Source organism: Sturnira hondurensis, unplaced genomic scaffold (assembly GCF_014824575.4).
Source record: "Sturnira hondurensis isolate 20B ecotype Veracruz unplaced genomic scaffold, ASM1482457v3 Scaffold0022908, whole genome shotgun sequence".
In the NCBI taxonomy this organism is placed as follows: Eukaryota; Metazoa; Chordata; class Mammalia; order Chiroptera; family Phyllostomidae; genus Sturnira; species Sturnira hondurensis.
Window position 1 is genome coordinate 2297905 of NW_028095539.1, and position 19688 is coordinate 2317592.

Consider the following 19688-nt stretch of genomic DNA (forward strand, 5'->3'; position numbering starts at 1 on the left):
CGGATGCCAATCATCCGCACGCAGACTCGCCTTCCCCTGCTCGCTCCTCGGAAGGCAGAAGGCGGTGTGCGCTCCATCTGTGACAATATGTTGTGTGATGGGTGAGTCGGGCCTACGAGGGAACACGGGTTCTCGGGCGTTCACACGCCAGTGCCAGGCTAGAGCTCACGGACCTCCATCCACCTGGGTTCCACCTGAACTATTTTCGATTGCAGTCTGCTTATAAATTGCTTACATTCTCTCCTAATCTGCTGCTGGCTGATAGCATTATTTCAAACCAATATGTTTATCTTTTCCAGTGTAGGCAGACTAAAAGCTCAAAAGGAAGCCTTGTGTTTGGACTAACTTCCATAAATTAAAAGTGTCCTTTTAGAAGATTTTTGAACAGAGGAAAATCCCTAGTCTGTATTTTTCTGTCATTTTACCAAAACGTACCTGGGTGACAAGGTTAAAGCAAGCAGAGGAAATCCCTGGCACTTCTCACCCACAGGCATTACTGATAAATTGTGTGGTGGAGGAATAAAGGATCACCTTCTGTATTTTTTCATTACACTTTTCTTTTGTTACAGAATACATAAATCCATTGTGGCACAATGTAATATGTATCACCATGCTACACCTGCGGACGCTTCCGAGCGGCTGCCATGTCTGTGCAGTCAGGAATGATAAGTGAACCACCCGTGAATGTTAACGATAGTGATCATTCTGAGGTAACTCGGCTCTCCATCTTCCTTTACAGCCTCCGCGCCGAAGCCGGGGTAGCAAGGTTCAGGAGAGGAAAATGAAAACAACGGGGAAGGGAAGGGGCACGCACGGCGCCCGGAGCGTGCCTTCGCGGGTGCGCGCTATCTCACTCTGGGGCTCCATTTCGGTAAAAACACGCGCATTAAAAGGAGAACGAGGTTGCGCCCCGTGCACTGCACACTCAACCAGACCTAATGAAAGTTTCCTCGGGCGGGTCTCACATTCCCCTCGCCGCTCGCCCTGCGGCCAAGCGCCACGTTGGCGCCTGCTCCCAGGCGACAGTACGGAAGGGGATAAAAGGTTTCTGAAGCACAGGACTGCAGAATGGAAGTGGTTCTCAGAATGCATCTGGGTGCAACTGTTAAGTTATGCTCACGTTTAATAAATGGATATGGAGACTTGCTACCACAATTTTCAGCTTGACTTCCAAACATTCTGAGTTTTATGCCTCATTTCTTCATATCCAGGATTTTTTATGGGCTTTCTAAAAAGTCTATTGAAACACGTCTTTCAGAGCTGCTTTTATTTAGTGGAAGCACTGGGTCTGAGGTGGAGAAGCCCATGGTCACAGGCAAGTGCTGGCTCCAGAGGGGCAGGCTGCTCGTCCGGCCTCCCTGCCTGGGGGCACTGCCTTCTCATCTCCGGGTTGGGACCTGTGCTGGCAGTGATTAGCCCTCAGATGGACAGGCGGATGGACGGACAGGCAGACGGGCTACAAACCCAGTCTTGACTCAGACGCTGCTCCTCCTCCTGCTCCCCTTGTGGGTAGCCAGCTTCTTTTCTGCCAGTGCAGGGCACCCTGGGGGCACCGAGCGGAAGCAGCCGCCCTGCCGCAGCTCCCTGGGCTGCCAGGGCCGGCTCTAGGACGAAGCGTCACTTCAGGGAGCTGAATAAATGCTACCAGGAGTGCTTCAGTCAATTCAAAGTTAGGTCCTGTCAAGTCTCGTAACCACTGAAAAACGTATGGGCATTTTAAAAAGAGATTACTCACTTGAGGAATTCAGCTCTGTCCCAGTGCAAAGCCGCTCAGTTACCGGAGGGAAGTGTTTATGCCAGCATTAACCTAACACAACAAGCATTGCTCCACTACTTATCAGACTAGAAGTGGTGGGGCACAGAGGGAAAGCAGAGGCGCAAGTCTTCAGCTAAAAAGCTTAGTTTCTATGTATCGAGAGCCGACGCCAGGCCTCCCGGTCCATCCCTAACTGAAATGCTGCCTTAAAAAGTGGGAAACCTTAGCTGCACCCATGAAGTGAGGAGGGCGTGTCCCTACAGACCTGTCAGGAGAACAGAACAGTCATTGAATGCCAAGCACCTGGCACTAACACTGGCCAACGGTAAAAAGAGTTTGTAGATGTTACTTCTCTTACGTTCCCTTTGTCCCAAGTCACCACTCCAGGAGAAAGAGGACCCATTTGGGCCCCCTCCCCTGATCCCTCAGCAGAAATTGCTTACTGGGGAGAATGGATCTGAACCCTCACAGTTTTTAACTGGTAACACAGGGCCATTAAAATGTGCAATGTGCCAGCCATGGTGGCAATATCCAGGGTACTATCAGCAAGTGACCTTTGGCCCAGGTTTCAAAATCTCCCTGAAGCTCAAAAGACAGTACCCCAGGCTCCATTGTCAAGATTTTCTCTCTTTCTGTTTTTAAATTTATTGATTTTTTAGGGGCAGAGAAATGTCTATTTGTCATCCCATGTATTTATGCATTCATTGGCTGATTCTTTGTGTGCCTTTACTGGGGACTGAACCCACAACCTGGGTGTGTCAGGGCAATGCTCTAACCAACTGAGCTACCTGGCCAAGGATTTTTTTTTTAAGAGAGGAGAAGGGAAGGAGAGAGAGAGGTAGAGAAACATCAACGTGAGAAAGAAATATCAATCGGTTGTCTCTCATCTGCACCCTGACAGGGGACCGAACCCACAACCTGGGCACTGCACTAGCAGCCTTTTGGCTTACAGGATGACACTCAACCAACCAAGCCACACCAGCCAGGGCAAGGTTTTCCTCTTCAAGAGAGTAAACAAGAGAAGCAGGTACGTTCTACCTCAGCTTAACTCACTGGCTTTGAACGGGGATGATGGAAGTAAAACATCATGGTGGTACTGCAGAGAAAGTCAATGAGACTTAGAGATTTTTTGATCTAAAAAGTACAAGATATTATTACTCAATAATTATAACAGTAATAGCAGTAGCTACTATCTATTGAATACTTACTATGTGCCAAGTGCTGAATTGAGCTTTAAAAATCTGTATTAATTACTTCAATCTTAAAACAGGTACTATTAGTATATCCACTTTATTTTACTTTATACTTAATGTATTTTTAGAGAGATGGGAAGGGAGGGAGAAAAAGAGGGAGAGAAACACTACTGTGTGAGAGAGAGGTGCATCGACTGGGTTACCTCTTGCATGCCCCCAATAGGGAACCTGGCCCGCAACCCAGGCATGTGCCCTCACTGGGAATCAAACTGGTGACCCTTTGGTTTGCAGGCTGGCGCCCAATCCACTGAGCGACACCAGCCTGGGCACTATATCCATTTTATAGACACTAATGCTGGAGGCATTAGGAAATTTACCTGTGGTCACTTGTCTATTAAAGATCCTATTTTGGATTCAGAAATCAACAATATGGTTCCCAACCCAAGTAGGAAAGAAAAAGAGGCAAACAGAATTACAGTTCTGTGTAACAAGCACAAAGGTGGAAGCCAGCTCAGAGTTCTGCAGAAACGCAGGGCACGTAGCCAGTTGGGCAGAGGTGAGGGGGGCAGAGAGGCTTCTTGGTGGACGTGCCTGGGCAGATGGTGGTTATGCCAGAGGGCAGCGGAGCACAGTGAGCTCTGCAGTGGAGTCTGTGTTGGACCCCGGCTCTGCCTTCCTTGGGAAATGATTTGACCGCTCTAACTCCCAGTTTCCTTACCTACAGTGTAATGGTTTTTAGACTGTGAGGCTATTGTGAGAGCTAAGTACTTCCCAAGTAGTTAATGTGATACCTGTATATAATACATGCTTAATAAGCAAGTTAATGTAACAACAATGGGCTTTTTTCTTCATATGTACAAACAAGTGACAGAATGATGAGACAATGACAAAAGTCAACATTTATTGGGCATTTACTTTGTTCAGCTAATCTTCCCAGAAAAGGCTGGTGCTCTTATCAGTCCCATTTTATAAAGGAGGGAATCAAGGTTCGAGAAGGCCAGGATACTTCCCTGGATTCACACAGCTAGTAAGTGGAGGAGTCAGGGCTCAGACTGACTCCACAGCACCCAGACTCCAAAGCCTGAGTTTTAATCCCCTCTGCAGCCCAGAAGAGGGCCTCGGAGACTCAGGGGGAGCAGAGACTCCACAGAGCATATCCTTCAGATCAGAACCACTGACCAAACTATGGGAAAGCTCCACTTCCCTGTAACAAATCCAGTTTGATTATAATACTGTCCCAATTCTGGCCTAACATGTGACTTATAAGTCTCCTTTCTAACAGCCCTTGGAGAATGGCACGGTTTTATGAGCCAGCGTCAGCTTGTGGAAGTGGGCAAATGCTGCCCAGAGCAGCGCTCACTGCTCCAGTCTTGACCAGCTCCTAACAGTGATGAAGACACACTCCACTACTCCCCAACTTGTTTTGGTCCCCCAATTCCAGGCGTGTTCATTCACTAGCACTTCAAGGTAGAAAGTGAAATTATATGAGCAAGAGAAAGCCTTGCAATAACTATAGCATGCCTGCTGTACAGCAAGCCCTTTGGGTATTACTTTATCCAGAAAGTTTACACTAGTGTGAATGCCACACTTTGTTTCCCCTTGCACTGACAATTTTTTTTAAAAGATCAAAGCATACTGTATAAGTATGCGGTGTTTGACATTGGATAAAGTACTCTTTTTCAAAACAGACATTTTCCAAAAACATAACTCGCTAGACTAATGGGCAGTGAGAAGCCAAAATGACTGCCCTCCGCCTTCTCCTTGTGCATCTTTGCCAGAGTCCTTGGGACTTGCCAAATCCGGTCATGCCTGCTTAGCTTGCTCGACTGATCGTGCCAGAAAAGAAAATAAGACACAGATGTATTTGAGCTCTTTGAGATGCCAGTAAGAGAGACAGCTAATGGCTTCATTTCGACCCTCCCCTTCCAGCTGGGCACAGGTGGGGGATAATGAGGTCCCTCTCCCTAATCAAACTCAATTATTTACTACTCTATATAACCGCAAAGACATTCACATTCAGTTCAGAATATAAAACACACTGTGGGCTACTTCCAACCACTGCCACTGGGTATTTATAACAAACTCAAGTGGCTAACAGTTTGCCTTGGCAGGAGTTTAAGTGTGTAAAGTTTTGCAAACTGTTTCTGTTCAAATATGTCCTGCTGAAATGGGGTCCCAGGCGGGGTTCCATAACTGTCAGGTCAGTGAACTGCATAACATCTGAGAATGTATTCACAATGCAGCGCAGACAGGATCTGGAAATCAAACGCTTCGTTCTACTGCAACCTTCTGAGAAGCATCACAGTTTTTTCAACAGCAAGACTGACATTGTATTAATAAACATTACAAGTCACTAGCCTGACATGTACAGAGCAGCAGCTGACAGACTCCAGCACAAGCTGAGGGGAGAACAGAAGAAATCAAAACGAGACACAGTAACTAAACGTGGCCAAAGGGGGTGGCTCAGGAAACAAATAACATTAATGTCAGCAACCTGAGTCCTAAACTTTTAAGATATATAGCAACTAAAGCAACATTCCGGTGTAAGTTCTGGATACCAAAATAAGTTGATAGCTATCTAAAACGTGTGCTTTTACTGGAGGAACAAAGTGAGTCCTGGCACACTTTCAGCAGACAGACATTCCAGTGAGCAAAACATACATATTTAGCTTGTCTGACCTTTACATTCTTAGAAGTATGTAATTAATGCTTTCCGTCTTTATTACTTGCTCCAATATTACTGCCATTTCAAAGAGACAAAGAAAAATCTTCTCTTTTCTCTAGACAGTAGCTGTTGCCAAAAAGGGAATCAAGTCAGATTTACAAATACAAAATTAAACAGGCTGCATATGTTGCATTTCCACACACGAGGACAATCTGGACAACGAAAATGTTTGCTAATACAACAGAATGAAAAGAAACAACACACAGTTGGTCCTCTATGACGTGAGCAAAAAATAAACAACTAGGAAAATTTATACCCATATTGTCAGGCCTGGTTACAAAGAACACAGTCATCTTTTTTTATTCGTTATGCTATTTAGCTCTGCCCCTTACCAAACTGGACGACCCTGGGTAAGTAACTACCTGTCTGTGATCCTCAGCTTATACAGATGCCCCCTGACTTACGATGGGGACTACGTCCCCATAAACCCTCCATAAGTTGAAAATGTTGTAAGTTGAAAATGCATTTAATGCACCTGACCTACCAAACATCAGAGCTGAGCTCAGCCTACCTTACATGTGCTCAGAACACAATATCCAAAAAACTCAGGCGACACAGTGCACTGTTGACTATCGGCTGTTTGCCCTCACAACTGCGTGCCTGGCTGGGCACTGAGGCTCGCTGCTGCTGTCCAGCATCATGAGAGGGTATCAAACTGCATATCATTAGCCTGGGAAAAGAGCCACATTCAAAATTCGAAGTACGGTTTCTACGGAATGCACATTGCCATCACACCATCATAAAGTCAAAAAAAACTTAGGTAGAACCATCCTAAGTCAGGGACTGTTCATCTGTATGTTTAAAAAATGCATTGCTTGTAAGGAATAAATGAGATAATGGCTAATAGGTGTACTAAACTGTGTGCACCTATTAGCAAAAATGCTCATTTTCTTTTCTTTTCTTTTGTCCTCTCCAGACCACAAGGCACTATCACATAAGAGCAGGAGAGGCTCCAAACTAATGATATCCTTTCATACAGGTCTGGTCACTTGGGGTGTTCTGTGGAGAGCCAGTCAGGAAGGTATGCTAACACTACAGACCCTTTTGAAAAGCCTTCATACAGAGAAGAGGAATGAATCTAGGGCATGCCTCCTTCAAAAGCACCTAAGCTTTCCCTTCAACGCAGAGCCAACAGAAGCCACGGCTGCTGTCTCTGGGAGCCCGCTGGGCCGCACTGCCCGAGCCACGGAGCCGGCTTCTGATGGGAGACCTTCACAGTCTGTCTGCCCCAGCGCTCTGTTCCCAAGGGCAAGACCCTAACTGGACCCTGTCTACCCTGCAGCCCTGGTCAGAGCAGCTCCTTTCCCAGGTCCCCCTGCTATATTAAACATTTAAGTAAAACACATATCTAGGAGGGCAGTTTAATTGCTCTTACTGACTTCTCATCTAGGGGGATTCTGTTCATTTTATTGGTTTTGACTTTTCTTCCCTGGAGTCAGCAATTTAGGGACTCTTAAATTTGCTCTTTCCAAAATCAATCAAGAACAAAGGGTATCTTAGAATCCACTTGCTGATCTGGTAAAGGAGTCAGGCAGGTTCCATTAGTGGGCTCCTAATTTGCAAGTAGTTAAGAGTAATCCATTTTCTTTCCCTAAACAACTCTATTTCCAGGGGTTTCCTGGGCCCAGGGGCTCGAGGGGAAGGCTGGTCTAGCCCTGACTCAGTAAGACCATCAAAAGGCACCCAGCTTTCCAATTAGGAATCCATTTAAGTTAACTAGAACCTCTCTTTAAATGCAAATAATTATATAATCATTTTTCTTTGCATGATCAAACAAAGAGGAGTTTTAAATTTCCTTCTGCATAAAGAAAAATAGCTCTATTATTAAATTCTTCTATAAAATACATGTATTAATTGTGTAATAATAAAGAGAGGTTAAACCCCATACACACCTCAATGTGAATTATTCAGACTGATAAATCCTGACAGAAATAACAAAAATAGCAACTGTGTATTATTTCGTACACACCAGGGTCTGAGCTAGTTTCCTCATAGCGACATTTCCTACCTGAGGTCCAAGGGCCTCCAGAAGTGACAGATGAATTCACAGACTCTCTCAGTTTCAGAAATGCAAAATTCCGTTTTTAATGTAGTGCAATAAAATCACATATATGTATACAACACATACATATGTACATATACATGTGACATATTTAGTTCAATGAAATTCACATAGCTAACCCTTAAACAAAACAGTTTTGAACTGCAAGGTCCACTTGAATGTGTGTGTGGTTTTTTTAATTAAAAATGCATACAGTACTATAAATGAATTTTCTCTTCCTCTATAATTTTAACATGTTTTCCCTAGCTTACTTTAATGTAAGAATACAGTATATAATACATGTGACATACAAACTGTGTGTTAATTGACAGTTTATATTATTGGTAAGGCTTCCATCAACAGCAGGCTACCAACAGTTAAGTTTCTGGGAGTCAGAAGTCATATGCAGATTTTTTGACTGCACAGGGGTTGGTGGCCCTAACCTCTGCATTGATCAATGGTCAACAGCATACACAGTGACTTAGACATAAGTGACAGATACAGATAGAGATGTAGCGACTCCCAGTTTTCCATCTTCCCCATTTCCACCCAGCTGGAGGAACCCTGAGGAATGTCTTCGAGGAGAAACACCCAGGAGAGCCACCTGAGCCTCATCGGGCAGATACGAACAAGAAGCTCGGATAAGTCAGGACGGACAAATCTGGCCCAGGCCCATTCATTTATGTACAGTGTGTGGCTACTTCTGCGCTACAATGGCAGAGCCGAGGGAGGCAGACTGTATGGCCCCTAAAATACTTATCTGGTCCTCTTAGAGAAAAGCTTGCTAACCTGTGGGATCAAACTGGTGTGATTGGGGGGGTTGTGTATTCCAGCAGCTAGACTTATTTAACGTCGCCAATAGACTTAGGGAGGGCCAAATGGCATCACTGCAAGTTGGGTGCAAAGTCTGTTGAACAGAGAAAAGTGATGGAGAAATGGGCACAAGGCTCTGAACAGAGAGGAACAGCCCCGAATACTGTGCTCTGCAGTGCCTGCGTCGCCCTGCGCTCGGGTATCAACAGGCAGAGAGCCAACCTAAGCACAGACCAGCTTGCCTCAGAAAGCAGGGTGACCAATCACCCGCCTCCCTGGGACTGAGGGGTGCTCCTGTGGGACTCTCCATTTTGAAACAAGCAAAGTTCTGGGCAAACTGGAAGAACCTGGTCATCCCAGAGAAATGTTCTTACTTTTCCAGTAAAGAACATTTAAAACTCGGGGAGGATGTACTATATACTAATTGGCCCATTAAAATAACGAACAAGCAGTTAAAGATACAATTCATTATTTAAAAGGACAAACAATAATATGGTAATCTGATGTTTGCATGAAAACCAAGGCTCAAGTTGACAAGTAAAACTTTTAGCACCCGTGAAACTCAACACCAGTGATTTAATTTCAGCAAAACATCATCTGTTGCATTAAAGTTGCTAATTTGTATTTTATTACTGTTATCGTTCCATATCCATTTAACTTGTAATTTTGTTTAGGTTGCCAAAGACATGAATTTGTAGATGGAATTTTACATTTGTATTAAGTAACATAATAAAATTTGGGCAAGCAACTGGGGCTTCAGGAGAATTAATTTTCCTTTAAAAGAGAGCCATACGTTACTGATGTTTAATAAAAAACATCCCGACAACAATTCCATGAGGTAGTTACTATTATCCCCATTTTATAAATGAAGAGACTACAGGTCATGTAGCAAGTCACTAGTGAAGCTGAAACCTGAACCCAGATTAGCCTAAACTCAAAGCCTGTGCTGCCTCATTGGGGGTAGAAAGACAGTCCACTGGTACCTCCTCGCTGAGTGGTGGGTGAGGGCCTCTGAAAGCCAGAAGGCAACCCGAGGCTTCATAGTTTTCAAAGGGCGGGAGCAGGGCTGCACAATAAAAAAGGTTAAGAGGGCTCAGAAGATGAGGTGGGACAAAAAAACTTGGTCAAGGCCCCTCCCAGCAGCCCAGAGACACCTTCAGATTCTCATTCATTCCTGCTTATAAAGCCCTGTGCTAGGTACTAAGGATACACAAATAATTAAGATTCTGCCCTCCCTGTCTTGAAGGAGTTCATGGTTTGGCTATTACTTGTAAGGATGTCTGCCTATGGGAGGACCCGTTGGAAAGTCTGCACCTCTCCAACATCCACTCCTGCCCATGTTCGGCAAAAGCAATTCCAAACTCAGCCTTCTCTGAGCAATGTCCACCCAAATCCTGCCCTTCCCCTGATAGAAAACAGAAAGTACAGAAAAAAGAAAAATGGAGAAGCAGCAAAGAAACCTATTCGGTTACCCACTCAAATGTCTGTGGCATACCTACTACAGTAACAAAGCCGTGCTGGGTGTTGTGGGACACAAGTGATCCAGTTCTTGCCCTCAAAGAATTTTTACGAGTAATAACAGTAACTGCAGCAAACAGCTAATGCTTACACAGGTCAGGTGCTGTTCTAAGTGCTTTACCTCTGTTGACTCATTTAACCCTCACAACAGCTCTATGCGGGAGCCATTATTATTACCCTCATTTAACTGAGCTGTAGAAAAGTGAAGTAATTCACCCAAGATCACACACTGGTGAGGGTAAGGTCAGGACGGGCACCCAAGCAGTCTTGCTCCAGAGGCCACCATGCCTTTACGGATTACACTGTAGCAGGGATGAATGTTTGCTTTAAGACAGTAGGGTTTGCTTGAAAGACTAGACCAAAGCTAGATTCCCTGAGCCAGCTCTCAGCAGGATGCTTAACATCAGGCATAAGTTCAAATCTAAGCCTGACAGTAATACTCAGACTCAGTCATCACTTCTCCAAAATGGTGATAATAAAAACTGGGCTGCCCTAGCTGGTGTGGCTCAGTTGGTTAGGGCATTGTTTTATAACTGAAAGGTTGTGGGTTTGATTCCCAGCCAAGGCACATGCCTGGGTTGCAGGCTCAGTTCCCAGTCTGCGTATGTACGACCCCAGTCCAGGCGCATATGGGAGACAACTGACTGATGTTTCTCTCATATCAATCTTTCTCATCCTTCCTGTCTAAAGGTAATGAAAAAATGTTCTCGGATGAGGATAAAATAATAATAAAACAAAAAGTGGATTATACCTTCAGATTAAATGAAATAACATACACACAGCTGGACCTTAGTAAACAGGAATTCACCTCCTATTGTCAAACCCAGCTCTCTCTTCCTGGTTCAGTTCAGTGCCTTCCCAGCTCCTTCCCACCCACTCTCTACTGGGAGAAAGGCGCAAAGAGGAAAGGAGGAAACAAAGAGAAGGAATGATAGCTTCCCTTACTGTGCTGGCACTTCACTCTCTGCAACTTTGGACACATCCTTGGAGACTCCTGAAGGTTTCCTCTTTCCTGCGTTTGCAGGAAAGAAATTTCTATCTTACAACACAGACCAGAAAAGTGAATGGGAGGTTGCTGAACTAAGAAAATACACACAGGACAAACGGTCAGTAGCCTGTACTATTTCCTCAGACAACCAAGAAATACAAAAACCAGAAAATTTAGTGACATTTTTGTTCTAAATGCTCACATATCAAGATTCTACTTTACCTCGTGTTTTCAGAAACACTCCAGAAATGTCAAATAAAATCTCTTGACTTTAAAACAGAAAAGTATTGACTGGAGTGTATGTGTTTCAGAGTGAGAGTGCAGGGATGGGAGTAATTCGGGGAAGAAAAAAGAGTACTAAGTTTAAAGCAGTTATTGTTACTGTCTGCCTTTCACCCTCCCCCCACCCCCTGGAAGGTGGGGTTCACAGCAAGACACTTCTGGGAGAGGTGTATCTGTTCCAGCCCCAGCCCTACTCTATCAAAAATCATTGATTTAAAAGCTATTGTTTTAAAAAGGACTTTCAGTTTAAAAGACTGCTATGATCATATGTTAATATCTATGTGTAAAAATTATGTGCTAATGAGAACAGTTCTTTTATATAATCACTTATTAATAGATAGTGCAAATGCAAGTTGAAACTACTGAAATACCACTGTACACATTCTTTTAAGGTAAAAAGAGAAACCTTCCAATGACGCCTTGTGATTTTAAGACTGAACAGAGGGCTCTGTGAATGCTATTGGTAGCACTGTAAATTGGTCCACCTTTCAGAAGGCTGGCTACATGTCAATATAACACGAGTCTAGAAAGGTTTCTAACTCTGACCAATAATCCTACTAACAAAAATTATCCAAAGGAAATTATTCAACAGAAATAAAATGGATCCAGCAAAGACTATCATAGAGTCACTTTTTAAAAGCAAAATGAGAAAACAGCCTGGCTGGTGTAGCTCAGTGGATTGAGCACGGGCTGCAAACCAGAGGATCGCCAGTTCGATTCCCAGTCAGGGCACATGCCTGGGTTGCAGGCCAGGTCCCCAAAGTGGGACACCTGAGAGGCAACCACACATCAATGTTTCTCTCCCTCTCATTCTCCCTCCTTTCCCCTCTCTAAAAAAAAAAAATCTTAAAAAAACAAAACAAAACCGAGAAAACATCCAAACACCCCATGGCGGGCACCCACCACACCACACACTTTTCTGTTTTAGTGCTCAGTGCATTCTAAGGGTCTGCAGGACAGCTGTCTCCCCAGTACAGCGTCATTCCGTGGGCACAGGGGTCATCTCTGTCTAGATCCTTGGCACATAATAAATGTAAGATGTAGAAATTAAGAACAGATATTGAAATATTTTTATGTAACGTTAACTAAAAATAACACTATATATGAGATAAAAATGAAACTCTGTATGTATACACATGGAAATGATTATACAAAAATGAAAGTAGTTATATCAGGACAGAGGAATTTAAACATTTTTAAAGTTGTTTTAGTGCCTCTGAAATGTGAGAAGGAGGAACGTGTTTGCTGTTACATACAGCGACCATGACTTCACAGTAGAAATAAAACAATTATTAAAGCTGGAGGAGTTGCCCCAGCTCCCTAGGCACACGGGCATTCATTTTTTGCTTAAGGGTGGAAAGACTCAAAATACTCATATATCATAGACAGCATAATCCTATTTTTAGCAAAAATCTGAAACAAAGGCAGTATGTTTTAAAGAGACAGGTAGAAAAGTCCTCTAAAGCAGCCTGTTTTGGAGAGTGAACTTGCCGGTTACTAACAGCAGGGGGTGCCAAAGGGATCGCCATTGTTCCCAGGAGACGGCAGGAAAGGGCTGCCGCCGCCTTGGTTAGAAAAGCTGAAGCCGAGAAAACACTGCGGGTTCCCCTAACAATGGGGACTGACTGGTTGGGAAACTCGGGCACTCTGTAGATCTGGATGGATAAAAACCACGCTCTTATTTTCACTAACTTCTGATATTTAGAATTTCCCTGAATCAACAAATCACAGCAGCATTAGCAGTGCTGGTGACCTGTCCTGAAGAGAAATTGCAGGCACGATGATAGCACACTCCAGCCGGTGCAGGCCACCAACACCCCTCACGACCCCTTTGACACTGCAGTCAGGAGTTACTGTCACACCCGCCACTGGACCTTCTCACTCAATGTATTCACACAGCCGTACGCATTATGCTATCACAGTTTGTTTAATAATAACGAATGCTTTTGTAGTCTTGTGAATTCTATTTTCTGCACATGCAAACACTTTTCTGAGAAGGCTTTTATACACTTTACCAGACTGCCAAAGGCACAGGCAAGGTTAAAAACCTCAGCTCAGTCTAAAGGAAGGCAACTGAGAGGAAAAATCAAATTGGATCTGAACAAAGCTGGAGAGAAAAAGAAGTATGTTAAGCCACAAGAGAGAAGTGCCTGTGATGCCCATTTTCATTTCGTTTGGATTCCCTGAACAGAATTCTTGCTTCGCAGACTCCAAAGTACCCCAATGCGTCCAGAGGCCCGGCTCTAGAGAGGATGTTCAGAGATCCACCTGGTTTGCTACCACGAAGCAGTCTGTACTTAACGGAGGGGCAGCGGTGTGCAATACAATGCGAGCACTGTCCCCACGTCTCTCTGGAAGTAGTCATTACACGTGGACCCTCCAGACACCAAATAAATATTCACTTGATGAACAAAACCAAAATCAAATCCAAAACTACACAGAAGGCAGAGGTGAGATATTGAGGTAAGTAACAGTCAATACTCACATTCGAACAAAGAGTGACTCTTTGGATGTCAGACCAGGAGATGAATACTTTTCAACCAGGGCCAGAGTACTGAAGCCGAACTTATGAATGGGCTCATTGGAATCCAGTGGGGGGAAATCCGTGTCGACCTCCCCATCATCCTCGGCAATGTGCAGGCAGTAGGCATTGACATTGTCACTGAAAGGAGAACCAAAAAGGGGAGTGAACGCCATGGTGAGAAAGGAACACAGCGACCAGAGGCCCTGATGTACAGCAAACAAACTTGAGGTGCTGCCATTCTTCACCCCAAAGCCTGCAGATACAGTTAGATCCCCCAAATCCCTCCTCACCTGATGAGAAAATACACGGCAGTGCAAAGGGGGAAATCCAATGTGAAACAAGAGCCTTGATACTCTCTCTATTCTTCCGACAAATATTTACTGAGCACCTATTGTAGATAAGACACAGAATCCCTCAGATCAAAGATAAGATTTAGTATCAAGCCTCAAGGAAGCTGACAATAGGAGGGGGTAAAGGCAAGCACTATGTTAGCTATAATATAAATGTAAATAAAATAAATACCATAAAAGAGACACACAAAACTATAAAGGAGAGAAAATTACTTGGGGGGCAATCAGTGGACTTCGATTTACGTTAGGACTAAGAAAGTACCTGCTCTAGCTCAGGAGCACACGCGCTAACAAACAGTCGACACAGCTCTCCTTTCTCTGAAGAAAACCAGCTTCACTTGGCCGTATCTGACTCCAAACAGCGAGGACACTTAACAGAGTAAAGCAAATGACCTGATTTACCCTGATCAACTGCTGATGGACTTTCCTCACTTCCCTAGAACATCTGGTCAGCAATCTCAGATTCTAGCCTCGCCCAGTTTAAAATCAACACATACCTCCTTCTCCTCCTTTGGGGAAGTAAAAAGTTGATTTGCTGAAAAAGGATGGGAAACTGTATCAACAGATATAGATAAAGACAATTCAAACCTGAAAACAGCCCTGGCTGGTGTGGCTCAGTGGACTGAGTGCCAACCTGTGAACCGAAAGGTCGCTGGCTTGATTCCCAGTCAGGGCACATGTCTAGGTCATGGGCCGGGTCCCCAGTTGGGGGCATGTGAGGGGTGGGCGTGCTAGAGGCAACTGAATAATGTTTCTCTCCCTCCCTCCCCCTCACTCTCTAAAAATAAATAAATAAACTATTAAAAAATAGAGCTAAGATCAACTTAAAACATTTTAGATACCCTGCTCCACAGCTGAACTGTGCAGGTACAAATCTGCTAGTGTTAGGAAGCATGAATCTACTAGTTCACAAGGAAATGGGATTCTAAATTCTGCAGCTTAAATTTGGAGTTTTAATCATATGATTGATGCTTAAATTAATTAATTGCAAAGTATATGCTAATTGTTTAATTGGTTGCTTGATCTATATAGATCATTTTTTGAATTAAATGAGTTGATTTACAAAGTTTATTGATTGGATGTGACAATGAATTATTTCACTGACTACCTGATTTGCAATTTTCCCAATTAATTCACAAATCTTTTGCTGCAATTCTACTTATTGAGAGAGAGCCTACTTCAGGTGATCTATACTTAGTCTGTCACGATTAAGAGATATTTATTATATAAAACAGGTAATAAGGACAGATTAAAATTAATGGGAGCTGTAAATCTGCTAAATGGATGGATAACAAGAAAGTAATCTGGCTATGTTTGTCACTATAAATTTCATGTATTTGCAATGCTATTAAGAAATTTAAAATTCATCTCTGAATGGTACGAGAAACTTAAAGGTCTTGCCAACATAAACAGAAAACACTACAGAAGCAGAAGGAAGCCACTCAGACGAGGAAACCATCACGGTGTACTAGCAAAGAGCTTTGTGTCCAGGAAGACTTGAGTTCAACGTTAAGTTCCATCACTCATGGGTTATGTGGTTTCAGAGAAAATAAACTTCACCTCCTCGAGTTTCAGTTTCTACTTCTATGAAAAGGGTATAATCACTTAACTTAAGCATGGTTGTCAGACGATAACCATGTAATATTAGATGAGATGATACATAATGCTGAACATAGAGGCAAAAAATAAACGGTAAGTCAGATGGAATAAACGAAGTCAGATGGAAAATAACTGGGGTAGTTATATCAATCCATAAAGACACACTGTAGACGCAACTAGAGGAAGAAAGCAACAATGAAACTGAGTGACACGTTCTACGTGTCACGTCTGTGACCAGAGTTCACATGTCCACTGTGCTCCAGCCTTGGGGCCACTGACCCCCGGGGTTTTGTGAACAGGGCAGACCCCGGCGAAGCAAGCAACAGACAGCACGTATTATTCACTGTGTAAATCATCCCGAGGAACGCCTGTGACTCCCCAGTATCGCAGAGGTTTCGAGGGCAAATGATAATGGATCGAAGCAGAAAGCCAACAATGGGTATCAGAAGAATTCCGCACTGATTGTCATGGGACGCCCCTAAATCCCCTCCAAACAAGCTCAACAAATGGCACAGGCTCAGATCTGAGGGCCAACAGACTCACTGGCAAGTACTCTTACTCTCCCCAGTTCTTGAATACACAGTGTGAAATCATTTATTCTTTCAAGGAACATTTGCAAAGTGCCTGCCCTTGGCTGTTGCCTGTCCTCAGCACTGGGGACACAGCAAGGGGAAGAATGAATGGTTCACTCTATATTAGACAAAACTAATGGAAGTCTTTTCTGGGTTATCATTAAGGTTTAGCAGCAAATAGTGCTCCAAATTCTAAAACCTCTTAATTAAACGCCTAAGAAGAAAATGACTAAAATTCCGTATTCTGTGCATGGACACACTGGTTCCTTTTGTGTCTTTAAAAAGGAAAGAATAATAAAAGAAGACACTGTGGTATTTTGACTTTAAAACTGCATCAGGACTCCAAATTAGCACCAGTACAGTAACCATTAGTATCATTAACCACATTTACTGAGCCCTACGTGCCAGACACTTTAGCTCACTGAACCTTCCCATCGGCTTAGTCACTTTTATGTCCATTTTACAAATGAGAAAACTGAGCATCAATGAGGTTAAGTGCTTTGCTCAAGATTAAACAGCATTACATGACGGAGCTGAGATGCAAACCCAGGTAGTCAAGAAACCTCATTCTGGATCCGCCCCCCGCCACCTCTGCCAAAGCCACACAGTGTGTTTCTATGGAAATGTTATATACTTAGAAAAGGAGGAGGAAACCACAACACATTGCTTATAAAAGATTAGAGGCTTAGGGAGATTCATCTCAACCTCCTGGTTTTTACAGATGGGAAATAGATGCCTAGAAAGAGGAATGAAATGCCCACCGTCACCCAGTTACACAGGGGCAAAGCTGGTTCTAGAGAGCTCAGGTCTCCTTGCTTCTGTTTCATTGCTCTTTGATCAAATCAGAAGACAGTGGCATTCTGAAGTGAGGAGAGAAAACTGGCCACTGTGGTCCCTGATTCAGGAATTCCCCAAACAGAAACATCTAGAACTTACAAAACAGCGAAAACAAGGGCGCCTCCTTCTGACATAGTTCAGCGGGATGAAGACAGGTTTTGCAGTCAGATCTGGTTTTAATGCTAACTCAACCGTCAACCAGCTGTGTGACCAAATCTCTCTGAGCTCCACTTCTTATCTATAAAAAGCTTTCCTTGATTTTTCCAGGACAATCATTTGTAAAACTGATTCTCCTGTGTGGCCCTTACGGAACTTGGTTACTATCGCTGCATATCACTATTACATCGCTCCGTTTCTCATTTATGCATCTGTGTTCTGAAGAGCAGGGTCCTTCTACTGTCTCTGCATCCTTCCTGAAGTAAAAATGGCTGGCATTTAGAAGTAACTTAACAAATATTTGTTGAATGAATGAATACGTGCATGTGTAGAGTGAATCATTCTCGCCTATAAAAAAGCATAAAGGGTATTATTAAAAATGGGTGTTTTAACGATAAAATAAGTGATTTTTTTCTTTTCTACTTAAAAAATTAATTTTAGGGAAAGAGGAAGGGGCAGGGGAGAGGCGGGAGGGAGAGAGACAGACAGACAGGCATTAATTTGTGTTCCCCTTACTTATACACTCCCTGGTTGCTTCTGGTATGTGACCTGAATGGAGATCGAACCCGCAACCTTAACAGGTTGGAATGACACTCTAAACAAGCGGGGCAACCCAGTCAGGGCATAAGCTTTTCTTGCTTCACTGATACCTGTTAACCAAACAGGGCTTCCTAGGCCAGGCACAGGTGGCAGAGACTGAGATTCAAGACCAGGGGAGAAGAAGGCTCTGTAGAAGGTAAGACTGAGTACTGGCGTCTCACTTTTTAATGGAGGAAAAGCCACTGAGATTATTACAACTGCGTAAAATCATTCAATTATATACATATAAAAAGACTAACAGGAAAGGTACCAAAAAGTTTACAAAGGTTATATTTACATTTAGGCAATGAGCACTTTTTCTTTCTAAATTTCTTTACTTTTCAGATACTGCACAATAAATAGTGTAACTCTCATTTCTCTTCATAAAATATTTAACTTATTTTTTGATACGGGTAATTACGTGCTTCTTGTAGAGAAGTTAGAAACACGGAACAGCACCAAGAAGAGGGGAAACCCCTAACCCCGCGGCAGGGGAGGATCGCCTGCCCCAACGACTCCAAGAGCGGCCTGCCTTCCCACATCCCAACCCTGAATATGGTATTGTTGCTACCACGTTCTGTAATTAGAGAAAATAACCATCCCCGTCATACAGGTCTTGTAAGAATTAAATGACTTAATTCACGGCACAGCGCCTGCTGTGAAGAATTCTCATTTGTCAAGATTTTTCCTTCTATTCTGAAGCTTCTGATACATAGAAGCAGAATTAACTACCTAACGAAAGCATGGCAGAGAGCTTGAGATAGAGAAACCTAAAAGTCCTGGCTGTGAGTCACAACTGAGAGGGAGGAATAATCAAGAGACTAAGGAACAAGTTATAGGGCAACTGGGTCCACAGGAAGAGGCTTAATTTCAGAGCTGGGCAGATGTGCAAAGAGCAGACCCTCACAGACAGTGAAGTTTGTGAAAGAGCTGGAAGTTTGACCAGTGAATGGTTGCAAAATGGAGCCTGTTGCCAAAAAAAAACCTTTTGGGGTGTTGAAGATATGTAGCACCAAAGCTTTAATAAATATACTCAACTGAATTTCACTTATTCATAGTCTATCAGATAAGTCTAAAATTTTTCAGTAGAAAAATTTATTTCATTGAATTATTGACCGATATTCACTTTATGTTCAAAGACCAGTACGGCTTTTATGAAGAGACAGAAGCCTCTAGCCCACAAATAAATGGTACTTAATTCATACATGAAAATTCAGGAGCATTCCAGGAAGCATCCCAGATTTCTATCAAATGTGATCTTACATGTTCAATTTACAACTCATAAAAATTCACTTATTTTGGAAGATGCAAAATACACTAAGTGTGATGTCCAGACAGATGGATGCTTATTGTTTTTTTAATGAAAAATAAATGAGTGCATAATTCTAAAATGTCCAGAACTCTCATTACTTGGGCTTTGCTGTTTATTCTGATGACAGAATCAATGTTAAAAGTGTGTCAGGCATTAGCAAGAGAAAGAAAGCTCCCGAGGGTTGCAGCTTAGAAGTTCATCTCTTTGAAGTCAGAGAAAAGATTTTTAAGACTGTGAAGATTCCCTTTTATCTAAACAAAAATCCCATAAATAGAAAGGAAAAACTAAAAAAAAAATTATCATGTTTGTCGAGCCACATCAACCTCACACAGGAATAGTTAAGTCTAAATTTTCTGGTAAAAAAAAAAGTTCTAGAGAGAAAATACCCAGTAATTTCTAAGTGCAAACAAGAACTTCATATTGTTCTGAGCCCCCTTTTCCAT

The 19688-nt window shown here is 43.1% G+C and overlaps 1 protein-coding gene across 8 annotated transcripts in view; it reads right to left on the reverse strand.

The window, feature by feature from the left end:
* MAPKAP1 (MAPK associated protein 1) overlaps positions 1–19688 on the reverse strand; it is a 211292-nt gene that overhangs the window by 87455 nt on the left and 104149 nt on the right. For all 8 annotated transcript variants that reach the window (XM_037036875.1, XM_037036876.1, XM_037036877.1 and 5 more), the window contains one exon: positions 13802–13978. In XM_037036875.1, coding sequence (XP_036892770.1) covers positions 13802–13978 — 177 coding nt within the window. The remainder of the gene's footprint in view (positions 1–13801; positions 13979–19688) is intronic.